The 12937-nt window shown below is 54.4% G+C and overlaps 1 protein-coding gene across 3 annotated transcripts in view; it reads left to right on the plus strand.

Moving 5' to 3' along the window:
• PTDSS2 (phosphatidylserine synthase 2) overlaps positions 1 to 12937 on the plus strand; it is a 32578-nt gene that overhangs the window by 12242 nt on the left and 7399 nt on the right. For all 3 annotated transcript variants that reach the window (XM_010354307.2, XM_030917602.1, XM_030917604.1), the window contains exons 3-4: positions 5999 to 6081; positions 10247 to 10314. In XM_010354307.2, the coding sequence (XP_010352609.2) occupies positions 5999 to 6081; positions 10247 to 10314 (151 nt within the window). The remainder of the gene's footprint in view (positions 1 to 5998; positions 6082 to 10246; positions 10315 to 12937) is intronic.

Here is a 12937-nt window from a genome sequence, read left to right on the forward strand (position 1 = left end):
GGAGGTCACAGTGGGCTGTGATTGAGCCCCTGCACTCCAGCCTGGGCAACAGGGAGAGACCTCGTCTCTAAAAGATAGTAACAATAAATGAGCATCAAGCCACAACGACAGGGAGGAACCTGAAATCCACGTTTCTATAAATCCACGTTCCTAAGAGAGAAGGCCACGCACTGCGATTTCAGCTCAATGACCTGGAAGAGGTGACATGATGTGGTACTGAAAGCATCAGTTGCTTCCTGAGGAAAGGGGAGAGTGGATAGTAGAATGCAGCATGTGTATGGCAGTGAGGCCACTCTGTGCGGCACCGTCCTGGTTGGTTCACGAGACTGTGCATTTGTCCGAACCTGTAGAACTGGACAACACAAGAGAAGACCTTGTGCAGATTTTAATCATTCATTGAGGAGATGGGGGTCCCACCGGGGAAGGCCGACTGATGAGAATCTTAACTTCTGCAAATGCATTCTGTGACCTTCCTGAAGGGTGTTCAGAGGAAGGTGCTGAGTAACTTTGGAAATGAGCAGCGTCTGTAAGGCCAGAGGCAAAAGGAATGACACAGGCGCTGCTCTAGTCGATAAAGTTTTTCCCCACAGAGGTGCTGGGTGGCAGCTCGTTACTGTGGTGTGTGTGATGGCTGTGGGAGGGGAGCCTCTGGGTCATCAGAGGGAGGAGGAGGGGAGCCTCTGGGTCATCAGAGGGAGGAGGAGGGGGGCCTCTGGGTCATCAGAGGGAGGAGGAGGGGAGCCTCTGGGTCATCAGAGGGAGGAGGAGGGGAGCCTCTGGGTCATCAGAGGGAGGAGGAGGGGAGCCTCTGGGTCATCAGAGGGAGGAGGAGGGGGGCCTCTGGGTCATCAGAGGGAGGAGGAGGGGAGCCTCTGGGTCATCAGAGGGAGGAGGAGGGGGGCCTCTGGGTCATCAGAGGGAGGAGGAGGGGGGCCTCTGGGTCATCAGAGGGAGGAGGAGGGGAGCCTCTGGGTCATCAGAGGGGGGAGGAGGGGAGCCTCTGGGTCATCAGAGGGGGGAGGAGGGGAGCCTCTGGGTCATCAGAGGGGGGAGGAGGGGAGCCTCTGGGTCATCAGAGGGGGGAGGAGGGGAGCCTCTGGGTCATCAGAGGGGGGAGGAGGGGAGCCTCTGGGTCATCAGAGGGAGGAGGACAGTCTGTGGGTAATCAGAGGGAGGAGGAGGGGAGTCTCTGGGTCATCAGAGGGAGGAGGAGGGGAGCCTCTGGGTCATCAGAGGGGGGAGGAGGGGAGCCTCTGGGTCATCAGAGGGGGGAGGAGGGGAGCCTCTGGGTCATCAGAGGGGGGAGGAGGGGAGCCTCTGGGTCATCAGAGGGAGGAGGACAGTCTGTGGGTAATCAGAGGGAGGAGGAGGGGAGTCTCTGGGTCATCAGAGGGAGGAGGACAGTCTGTGGGTAATCAGAGGGAGGAGGAGGGGAGCCTCTGGGTCATCAGAGGGAGGAGGACAGTCTGTGGGTAATCAGAGGGAGGAGGAGGGGAGTCTCTGGCTAATCAGAGGGAGGAGAAGGGGAGTCTCTGGGTCATCAGAGGGAGGAGGAGGACAGTCTGTGGGTAATCAGAGGGAGGAGGAGGGGAGTCTCTGGGTCATCAGAGGGAGGAGGAGGACAGTCTGGGTAATCAGAGGGAGGAGGAGGGGAGTCTCTGGGTCATCAGAGGGAGGAGGAGGACAGTCTGTGGGTAATCAGAGGGAGGAGGAGGGGAGTCTCTGGCTAATCAGAGGGAGGAGGAGGGGAGTCTCTGGCTAATCAGAGGGAGGAGGCTGGAGTGACCCCTGTGATGGTGGATTACTGTTGCACATTTAGCCCAGAAGAGATACAGATGGTTAAACAGTGTGTGTGCAGTGGTTAATGGATACACACGTATCTTGTTGCTCTGCAAGCTGAGGGGGACTAGAACCAGTTATGCTTGCAGCAGTGAGCACACCCAGGCCCAGATCCTGGTTCCTAGTGTCCTCCAGTCCGTGGGGCCAGGGCTCTGACAAGAAATGGCTGATTCCAGCAGCGGAACAAGAAATGCCCAGGATCAGCTGATCCTGGCAGTGCCAGAAAGTGAGGAGCTCGGCTGGGTGTGGTGGCTCACACCTGTAATCCCAGGACTTTGGGAGGCCGAGGCGAGTGGATCACGAGGTCAGGAGATCGAGACCATCCTAGCAAACACGGTGAAACCCCGTCTCTACTAAAAAAAAAAAAAAAAAAAAAGTGCAAAAGATTAGCCGGGTGTGGCAGCAGGCGCCTGTAGTCCCAGCTACTTGGGAGGCTGAGACAGGAGAATGGTGTGAACCCGGGAGGCGGAGCTTGCAGTGAGCCGATCGCGCCACTGCACTCACTGCAGCCTGGGCGACTGAAGGAGACTCCGTCTCAAAAAAAAAAAGACAATGAGGAGCTCGGTGAACAAAACCTCACAGTCACAGGATTACCTCCCAGCGAAAGAGCCCCCCAGTGGCCAAAGAGCAACAAATCAATCAAGTAGTATTAGAATATAACCCAGAGTATAAAATAAACATGCACAAGCCCATACTGATATAACTGATTGAATAAATAAACAGAGGGAAAGAGACCAACCGTCCCTGCAAGTTTTCAGTGAATGAGGTAGAGCCCCCGTTCCAGGCAGGAGGTGGCAAGCTCCCTGCCCCACCGTGCGCTGCGTGTGGCGACCTCCCTCCTCCCTGCCCCGCAGTGCGCTGAGCGTGGCAACCTCCTTCCTGGGCGTGGTGGAGGCGCCCGCAGACACCCCTGGGCCCGGCGGTCAAGTCAGCACCCACTGGTCATGTTCACAGTGTGGCCAATGGTGAGGCTGCTGCCGGATCCTCCCAACCCCGACGACCCCAGCCCGGCCACACGGAGGCACAGCCCACCGTCTCACTAAGGAACGTTCCACAGAATTCCTGACCAGGACTCCTCCAAACCGTCCAGGTTATCAGAGACAAGGAGAGTCTGAGAAACCATCCCAGCCTAAGGGAGCCTGAAGAGACAGGATGAGTAGATGCCACGTGGTGTCGAGGAAGGGATTGTTGGTGGGGGCGGGTGGAGGGGGAAGGACGTCAGGGGAGAGCAAAGGAGGCGTAGGCCTCGGCAGTCGTGTGGCAGCACTGGCTTTTTTTGTTTTTTATGTTTATTTTATTTATTTATTTATTTATTTATTTTTGAGACTGAGTCTTGCTCTGTTGCCCAGCCTGGAGTGCAGTGGTGCGATCTTGGCTCACTGCAAGCTCCGCCTCCCGGTTTCAAGTGATTCTCCTGCCTCAGCCTCCCGAGTAGCTGGGATTACAGGTGCCCGCCAGCACGCCTGGCTAATTTTTTGTATTTTTAGTAGAGACGGGGTTTCACCATGTTGGTCAGGCTGGTCTCGAACTCCTGACCTTGTGATCCACCTGCCTCAGCCTCCCAAAGTGCTGGGATTACAGGCGTGAGCCACCGCGCCTGGCCAGCACCGGCTTATTAATGGTGAGCTGTTAATGGGAAAACTAGGCGTGTGAGATATGGGAACTTTTACTATTTTTACAATAATTCTGTAAATGTAAAAACATTCTAAAATTAAAAACATTTTAAAAATGCAATATATTTGCTTTCCTTTTAAAGTACTTCCCTCATTCTTACCCAATGGACACACCTTCTCAAATACTTAAGTAATTCTTTTGTTTTTTTTTTGAGACCGAGTCTTGCTGTCACCCAGGCTGGAGTGCAGTGGCACGATCTCAGCTCACCGTAACCTCTGCCTCCCAGATTCAAGTGATTCTCCTGCTTCAGCCTCCCGAGTAGCTGGGATTACAGGCGCCTGATACCACACCCAGCTAATTTTTGTATTTTTAGTGGAGACGAGAGTTTCACGTTGGCCAGACAGGTCTGAAACTCCTGACCTTTAGTGATCCACCTACCTCAGCCTCCCAAAGTGCTGGGATTACAGGTGTGAACCACTGTACCCAGCAAGTAATTCTTATGAACAAATTAGCCTTATAAAGTTGTCATAAACATGTGATGTGTGGCCAGGTTAGAGTCCTGTGTGACCTGGTCTGAGCTGGCCTCTGGGTGGCGTGCCTTGTCGGGGGTGCCATGGGCTGTTCCAGGGAGCACCGGCCTGCGGTGACGCGCGTCTGCACCAGGAGCAGCTTTCCTTGGCCAGTGCCATGTTCCTCTTTTCCTTTTTATCTTTTCTGGGGAGGGCAGGAGACCATTTCAGTGTCTTTCCGCTGAATGTCACGGCCCTCTCCATGCACCATGGAGGCACAGCTGAGGTGGGGCCTGTCTGGCTTCAGGGGGCCCTGGAAGGTACTTTTCACACCTCCCAACCCTCAGCACTGACAGACCTCGGGAGGGGCACCTGTGACAGGGACGCGGGTCCCACCTTGCTGAACCCAGCAGCGAGAGCATCTCTGCTTCTGTCCCTGGAGGTTGACAGCAGTCGTATGGGAGCTGGGGCCTGGGTGGAGACTGGGTCAGAAACTCTGGTTTCACCTGGGGGGCCATGAATGTCCTGCCGAGGGTGAGACCCTCAGGGCTCTGGGTGGAGAGTAGCACCTGCCCAGAACCACCAGACCCTTGTCCCAGCTGCACCAGGGGCCAGTGGCCTTGTGCCCTCCTCCATCCTCCGTCCTGCAAGCCTCCGGCGGGGCTTGGCCTCACCTGCCTCTTTCTACTCAGGACTTTCAGGACCAGGCACTCCTGCAGGCAGAGAAGGGAATTTCTCAGACTGAAGTTGTTATTAGATACTTTTTAAGAGTGCTGTCTTAAAAATAGATCGCTTGTCTCTGTGGCCCCCGCGCAGCAGCTTCCTTCACGGCAGCCAAACCCAGAAGCAGCCCAGCGTGCGAACACACCGAGGTGTGACTGTCAGCACAGCACCACTGAGCCATGGGAGGGACTGGGTGGTGCAGCGGCCAGTGGGTCTCAGACCCCGAGCTGAGCACAAGCAGAGAGGAAGGGTGCATCCGAACGCCTGCAGAGCACAGAGTGGGTCCACGGAGCAGGTCCACAGAGCACATCTACAGAGCGGGTGCACAGAGCAGGTCCACAGAGCGGGTGCACAGAGCACATCCACAGAGTGGGTCCACGGAGCAGGTCCACAGAGCGGGTGCACAGAGCAGGCCCACAGAGCACATCCACAGAGCAGGTCCACGGAGCAGGTCCACAGAACACATCCACAGAGCGGGTGCACAGAGAACATCCACAGAGCAGGTCCATGGAGCGGGTCCACAGAACACATCCACAGAGTGGGTGCACAGAGCACATCCACAGAGCAGGTCCACAGAGCACATCCACAGATCGGGTCCGCAGAGCGGGTGCACAGAGCGGGTCCACACGTCGGATGCGGGGGTGGATGTGAGCAGTGTGCCTGTGACCAGGGCTCTGTGTCTGCACATCCACCAGCCTAAGCTGCTTCTCAGTGAAACCCACGGAGACTCTGGCTGAGGCCTGCCCCAAGGAGCTTTGCCGAGGAGGGAGCCCCTCGCTCCCTCCTTCCTGTGAACCTGCGTCTTTGGTTGCAGTTACAGCTGTCACGCTTCCATCTTATGAATCACAGGAGTCCCGTTGGTGTTGGATGAGTTGACCCCAAAAAGACACAAGAACTCTCTAGAGACACTTCCTGGGGGTCCTGCTGCGTTGGATCAGGGAGGCAGTAGCTCCTGACGCCTTCCCTCCTATGTGGGCTTTGCGATCGCTGATGGTCACATGGGGGGTGTTTGGTGGCCTCTGTGTAGAGCGAGTGTCTTCCTGATGTGACACTGGGAACCACCAGCAGCCCGAGCACAAGGGCTCCCGGCCACTGGGCGGGCGGCACATGTGAGGGCGAATGTTGGGCCCAGGGTGGTGGAGGTGTCTGGGCCTTGCCCGCCCCGGAGTTGCCCAGCTCTGCCCGAGGCCCTTCCTCCAGCCCCAGCATCGGGGGCTCTTCCACAATGGGTGTCTGGGCATCCCTGCAGCCTTCCACCTCCCTCCTGGGAGAAGCCTGCACACACTGAGGGGCTGTTTGTTCTTTATTTGCAGAGGTATTGTGGCCAGTATTTTGGTTTTCTTATGTTTTGGAGTCACACAAGCTAAAGACGGGCCATTTTCCAGACCTCATCCAGGTAACTTGCCATTTCCTTCTCCGTGTGCCCCGTGGCAGTTCTGTTCTGAGCAGCCACTCTGTGTCTGTGCTGCTGGGTGTGAGTGTCCTGTCCTCCCTCCGCCCGGCCCCTCCCCAGGGCCTCCGAGGCCACTTCCCACGTGGACAAGGACGTGGGGTTCTCAGCTGGCCGTGTGCTCCTCCTCCAGCCACCAAGGGTCCCTCCAGGCCTTCTCCGGCCCTTTCACTCTTCCCTGTCCAGGGCTTTCCGGCCCTTCTCTTCCTGCTTCTGCCTCCTCTTTCCACAGACCAGGTGGCAGAGGGCACCAGGTGGGGCTGTGAGGCCGGGAATTGTGGGTGCCAGGTGGGGCTGTGAGGCGCTGCCCACCCCCTGCCCTCGAAGTGGTTGCCCAGCACACTCTGCCTCGGCCTCCACCCCACCTTCTGGCCCTGACTTCTAACAAACCCTCGTGGGCCAGCGCTCCCCCAGGCTCAGTGCACGCTGTCCCCACGTCCCGCCCAGGGAGGCGGCTGCGGCCTCTGTAGGGTTGGTTGTTTCCCTGGAGTGGCCACACGAAGTAATTAGAAACGTATTTTTTGGTTCAACAGGAGTAGGTATTATAGGAAATTTCAAAAATACAAAAAATACCTAAAAATAAAACTACCCACAAATAATAACCACTGTTAAATTTTCACGTTTGTGTATATGGACATACTCACGACCTCGGAAGACCGGAATCCTGAACGTGTGGCTTCGTACGTTCCCCACTTCAGGTTCGATAACTAGTCATTTTCTTTTTTTTTTTTTTTTTTTTTTTTTTTGAGACAGAGTCTCGCTCTGCCGCCCAGGCTGGAGTGCAGTGGCGCGATCTCAGCTCACTGCAAGCTCCGCCTCCCAGGTTCACATCACTCTCCTGCCTCAGCCTCCCAAGTAGCTGGGATTACAAGCACCCGCCACCATGCCCGGCTAATTTTTTGTATTTTTAGTAGAGACGAGGTTTCACCATGTTAGCCAGGATGGTCTCGATCTCCTGACCTCACGATCCCCCCACCTCAGCCTCCCAAAGTGCTGGGATTACAGGGTGAGCCACCGCACCCGGCCCTTCCTTACTGATTTTGTTAATGACTTTAGTCATAGGTTTAAATGACTTTAGTCATTTCCTTACTAATTTTTTGACAGCTGAAATTTTAATGACTGCTTGTTTAGCTGTCATTTGAATGTACTACATTTAACCAATTTATTTTAGCCATAATACTATATATTTAGAAAGTTTCCAGTTTTATTTTAATAAACTAGGCTGTGGTGAATTTTTTCCCTATGCTCTGTGTAAATATCTGATTATTCATTTAATAAAACGTCCCAGAAGTAAGTATTGAATTAAAGGACATACACAGTTTAAGCCCGTGATACGTGTTATAAACTTAGCCTCCAGGAGAGCAGCATCTGCCCCAGGGTCAGTGCCATGGTGGTGAGTGAAGCTTCCCCATCCCCAGAGGCCCTGAGCAGGGAGCCATCCGGTGACCCAAGCGGGCTGGTCTCACTGGCCGCTTCCTTGCCCAGGGCCTTGAGAAAGGGCTCCTTGAGTGCCTGGTGGGCCGCTCTGCTCTGCTGACTGACAGCTGTGTGGGAAGGGCACAGGGCTCCTGTCTACCCAGTTGGCTGAACACAGACGGTCTTGCCTCCGACGGGTTTGGATTGCTCAGTAGAGCAGTGGAAAGTGCAGCGATAGTCTAAAAACTGCCTGTCACGCAGTGAAAAGCCTGGTGCAGTTACATGTTTGTTGGGTGGATTTGGAGGGAATAAGAGGTGCCAGAAGCTCAGCCAGTGGCCGTCCTTGCTTGGAGATGCACCAAATCCCTCCTGGGTGCGGGCATCACCGGGTGCTGGGACGCAGCCGTGAGTGGGGCAGACTGGTCACCAGGCAGCAGCTTGTCTTGGCATGTGGCCCCGGCACAGGGAGAGACTCCTGGGAGATCCTCAGCTCTGTGCAGTCTAGGAGCTCCGGCTGCAGGTCCCCTGGTGGGATGTGGAGCATCTGGGCCTGAAGGTCTTGGTGCTTCCGAAAGCTCCAGCCATGGCATCTCAGAGCTGTGGCTCGTCCCCTCCCGCTGGGCAGGGCTGGGAGTTCCCAGGGTGTTCGGTTTTGGTTTGAGCTCTGCTCTACCTTTCTTCTGTTAGTTTAGTTTGCTTGGCATAAATTCCACGTTACTTTGCCAGTCTTCAATTTACTGACGGGGAAGCCTGTCCTGGAGCCACCTTCTTCCACATGTCTTGTTAACTTGGGGGCCGGCAGGGAGCCCTTCACCCTCTGCAGTCACAACACATTGAAGTGGACAAGTGAATCCTGTGCAGCAGAGGTTCTGGGAGGGGCAGGGAGAAGGGCTTCTCCAGAAAGATGGTCCCTGTGGGCTCTGCCCTCCTTCTTCCCACTCCCCTGGGTCTGGCCCAGGAATGCCCAGTCCGGCGGCTGTAGCCGTAGCCATTAGCGACTGGGCCTCATGAGGAAGATGGAAATGAGCCCAACCCGGCCATGGAGGGAGCTGCTTTCTTTGGGAAGTTGAGTTGGCTGCAGCTCGGAGGGAGGCGGAAGGTGCTGGGCCACTGAGACGGGCATCCCTTCTGTGTCAACTGCATTTTCTTCCTGGCTCCCTCTGAAGGCTGAGTCAGCCACAGTGTTGCCCGGGCTGCTGAGGCTGCCTGTCTGTCCTTCCCTCTGGTGTCATGTTTAGAAAGACAAACCAGCGCTGGGGGCTGGAGGGTGGCCCTGGGGTCAGGGAGGTCTGGAGTTGCTCCGGGGAGCGAGGCAGGAATGCAGACCAAGGGCCTGCTGGGTGTTCGGGGGCAGCAGCCTGGTGCTGGTCACGTGTGAAGCCTGAGTGGGGAGAGGAGTCCGAGATCACCTTTCTGATCTGGGGCCTTCCCCAATAGGAGAAATGTGAGAAAGATTCGACTCGGCAGTGGCGGGGAGGGAAGTTAGCCCCGGACGTGGTGACCTGTGGCCCACTCAGAACATTGTGGTTTCATGGGTGTAGCCGTCCCCTCAGAGAGCGCCTGCAGGCTGGGCACCTGCTCCGAAGGCATCCCCTTCAGTTAGCGTCGGAGAACGCCGGCAGGCCGGGCACCTGCTCCGAAGGTGTCACTGGGAGGCCGGGCACCTGCTCGGAAGGCGTCCCCTTCAGTCAGTGAGCCCTTGTCGAGCGAGGGCTGCCTCAAATTAGTCTCACCATGACCTTTGGCTCTTGGGCCACTGGGAAGGTTCAGGTTTTCACCCCGTGCGTGAGGAATCAGTTTGTGATCTCAGCTGTCTGTCTTGGGTCCCAGACCTCCCTAAGCAGCTTTTCCTAAGAACACCAGGGCGTTTGTATTTCCTGCCGATGGAGGGCGGCTTTTCGTGAGCCATGGTGGCCGTCTTCCCCTGAGTACGTCGGGGCCTCCTCCGTTTGGTCCTAAAACCTCACATCTGCATGTCTTGCCATGAGCTGCTCGGAGCCGTGAGAAGTCAGGAATTGAGGGATGGTTTCACGTTAGAAGTCTATTAACGTAACTCATCACATCAACATGAAAAAATTAATCCCCTTAAATGCAGAAAAACAAAAATTCATATTCATCCATGACAAAAACTTAACATACTGGAATTTAAAACTTTTTTTAACATGATAAAAAAGTATCCTAGCCTGGGCAACATGTCAAAACCCCATCTTGACAAAAAAAAAAAAAATTAGCTGGATGTGGTGGCAGGCACCTGTGGTCACAGCTACTCAGGAGGCTCAGGTAGGAGGTCGCTCGAGCCAGGAGGCAGAGGTTGCACCAAGATTGCGCTCCAGCCTGGGCGACAGAGACTCCATCTCAAAGAGAAATATCCACCAAAAACCTACTCCAGACTTAATGGCGCAAGGTTAGAAGCATCCCTGGTTAACAGGATGGGGATGTTTGCTGACCGATTCTGTGCAGCAGTTCACAGGCCAAAGATTTAAGGGCTGGAATGGAAAAAATGAAGAAAAAAATTCACTTTTTAGAGGGAAATTGTGCCTAATTCTCAGTTACAGCTTTATAAAGGGCTCTCCAGGGACCTGTGAGGGGCCCAGAAGAGACACTGGGTGTGAGGAGCCAGGAGCCAGCCTGGGGCTGAGCGGGGCCGTGGAGGCCTGGGCTGGGTGCACTGACCTTCCGTCATCTGTCTTTGTAGCTTACTGGAGGTTTTGGCTCTGCGTGAGTGTGGTCTACGAGCTGTTTCTCATCTTTATACTCTTCCAGGTAAGCCGTTTTTCTGGGTTGGATACCTGGGAACTTAGGTGACAGTCTGGCCCCAGGCAGGGTGACAAAGGAGGCCTTGCCCACCCAGCCCTCGAGTGATGGGAGGAAGCAGGGTGAGACCTCAAAACGTAGGCCGAGCTGCGGGGGGCCTCCAGGAGCATCTGCTGGTGGGGCTGACGGTGGCCGTGTGGCAGGGCCACACCTAAGTGTGGGCACAGACGAGGGCAGGGCCAGTGTGGCTGCCGGGGTGGCTTTGCCCACAGCTGTCTGAGTGCGGGTAGGGACTGGGCATGAAGGGAGCAGCAAGGGACCTGCAACGCAGGCCAGCGTGTGTGTGGCCAGGGCACATCTGGGCCTCAGAGGGGACCCCGGCGCCCAGAGGGACAGGGTCTTTGTGGTTGTGTTTTGTGGTTGACCAGTGTGGCTGTGTGTGCTGCTTCCCCATCCTGACCACATTCCGCAAGACGGGCAGGGTGCAGGTGGGAGATGCAGCTAGCGCCTCTGTAATTCCTGGGTCAGGCTGTGTTGCTGCCGCAAATGCTTACTTTATTAATACTCTTTGTTCCGTTTAACTCAGTTTAAACACACATTTTGGGGCTGTCTTCAGGTTACAAAGGACTTTGCTATTCCCAGTCTTAAAACTCCGTCAGTGCGTGACCAGATTTTTTATCATCATGGCAGAATTGGTTTTTCTGGGGTAGTGTGCATTCTATGAATTTTAGCATTTGTGTAGACTTATAGAAACACAATTAGGACGCACAACAATTCCACTGGCCCCAAAATTCATTTGTGTTACCCCTTGGTAGTCGTACCCGCCCCTGACCCCTGACTGCTGGTGAGGGATCGCTTCTGTCTCCGAGAATGTCCTATACATGGAATCATGCAGTGGCAGCCTCTTCCCGCCCTGCACGGTGCCTCTGAGGTTCATCCAGGTTGCATATGTCTTCCCATGCTCCTCTTTCTTTTAGTATTTATCTATTTTTGAGACGGAGTCTCACTCTGTCACCCAGGCTGGAGTGCAGTGATGTGATCTCGGCTCACTGTAGCCTCCACCTCCCAGGTTCAAGTGGTCCTCCTGCCTCAGCCTCCCAAGTAGCTGGAATTACAGGCACCCGCCACCACCCCCCACTAATTTATTGTATTTTTAGTTTCATCGTGTTGGCCAGGCTGGTCTTGAACTCCTGACCTCAAATGATCCACCCGCCTCGGCCTCCTGAAGTGCTGGGATTCCAGTTGTGAACTGCCCCGCCGGCCTGGGCTCCTCTTTCTTGGCAGTGACAGTTTCTCAGGCTCCTTGTGTCTGGTGACCTGGACAGTTTTGTGGGTTGGTCAGGAATGTAGTGGAATATCCCTCAAGTGACATTTGAAATTGGACAGTGTGAGTTCACCCAGGTTGTTCTTTTTCAAGATGGTTTTGAATCATCTGGGTCTCTTCCATTTCCAAACGAATGTGAGGATCACCCTTTCCAGTTCAGTTCTGTGAAAAGAACAGGTGGAATTTTTTATAGGGATTGCATTGAATCTGCAAATCTGTTTTGGGAGTAGTGTCATCCTAACAATATCAACTCAGTCCTTGAAAATCGGATGGCTTTCTGTTTATTTAGGTCTGTAATTTCTTCCAACAATGTGTTAGAGTTTTCAGAGTTTAAGTTTTGCACTTGCTTTATTACATTTACGTCCACTCATCTGATTCATTTTATGCCCTTGTAAGTGGAACTGTTTTAATTTTACTTTTGCATTGCTCATTACTAGTGTATGGAAATGTAGCTTATTTTTGTGGCTGGTCTTGCATCCTGCAACCTTGCTGAACTTATTAGCTCTAAGAGTTGTGGGGTTTTGGGTAGATTCTTAAGAATATGCTATATTAGGCTGGGCACGGTGGCTCACGCCTGTAATCCCAGCACTTAGGGAGGCCGAGATGGGTGGATCATGAGGTCAGGAGATCGAGACCATCCTGGCCAACACGGTGAAACCCCATCTCTACTAAAAATTACAAAAAAACTAGCCGGGCGTGGTGGCGGCGCCTGTAGTCCCAGCTACTCGGGAGGCTGAGGCAGGAGAATGGCAGGGAACCCGGGAGGCGGAGCTTGCAGTGAGCTGAGATCCGGCCACTGCACTCCAGCCCGGGTGACAGAGCTGAGACTCCGTCTCAAAAAAAAAGAATATGCTATATTCAAGATTATGTCTTCTACAAATAGAGTTTTACTTCTTCCTTTCCAGTCTGGATGTCTTTTATTTTCTTACGTAGCTGCGCTGGCCAGAACCTGCAGCTCAACATTTCCTAGAACAGACAAGGATGGGCTTTTTTTTTCTTTTTTTGTGGAGACAGGGTCTTGCTCTGTTGCCCAGGCTAGAGTACAGTTGTGCGACCATAGGCCTCCACAGCCTCTAACTTCCCAGGCTCAGGTGATTTTCCTGCCTCAGCCTCCTGAGTAGCTGGGACTACAGCCATGTGCCACCACGCCTGGCTTTGTTTTTTTGAGACATGGTCTTGCTTTATCACGCAGTCTGGAGTACAGTGGCATGATCTTGGCTCATTACAACCTCCACCTCCTAGGTTCAAGCTGTTCTTGTGCCTCAGTCTCCGGAGTAGCTGGGATTACAGGCATGTGCTACCACACCC

This window comes from Rhinopithecus roxellana, chromosome 15 (genome assembly GCF_007565055.1).
Source record: "Rhinopithecus roxellana isolate Shanxi Qingling chromosome 15, ASM756505v1, whole genome shotgun sequence".
Lineage (NCBI taxonomy): Eukaryota > Metazoa > Chordata > Mammalia > Primates > Cercopithecidae > Rhinopithecus > Rhinopithecus roxellana.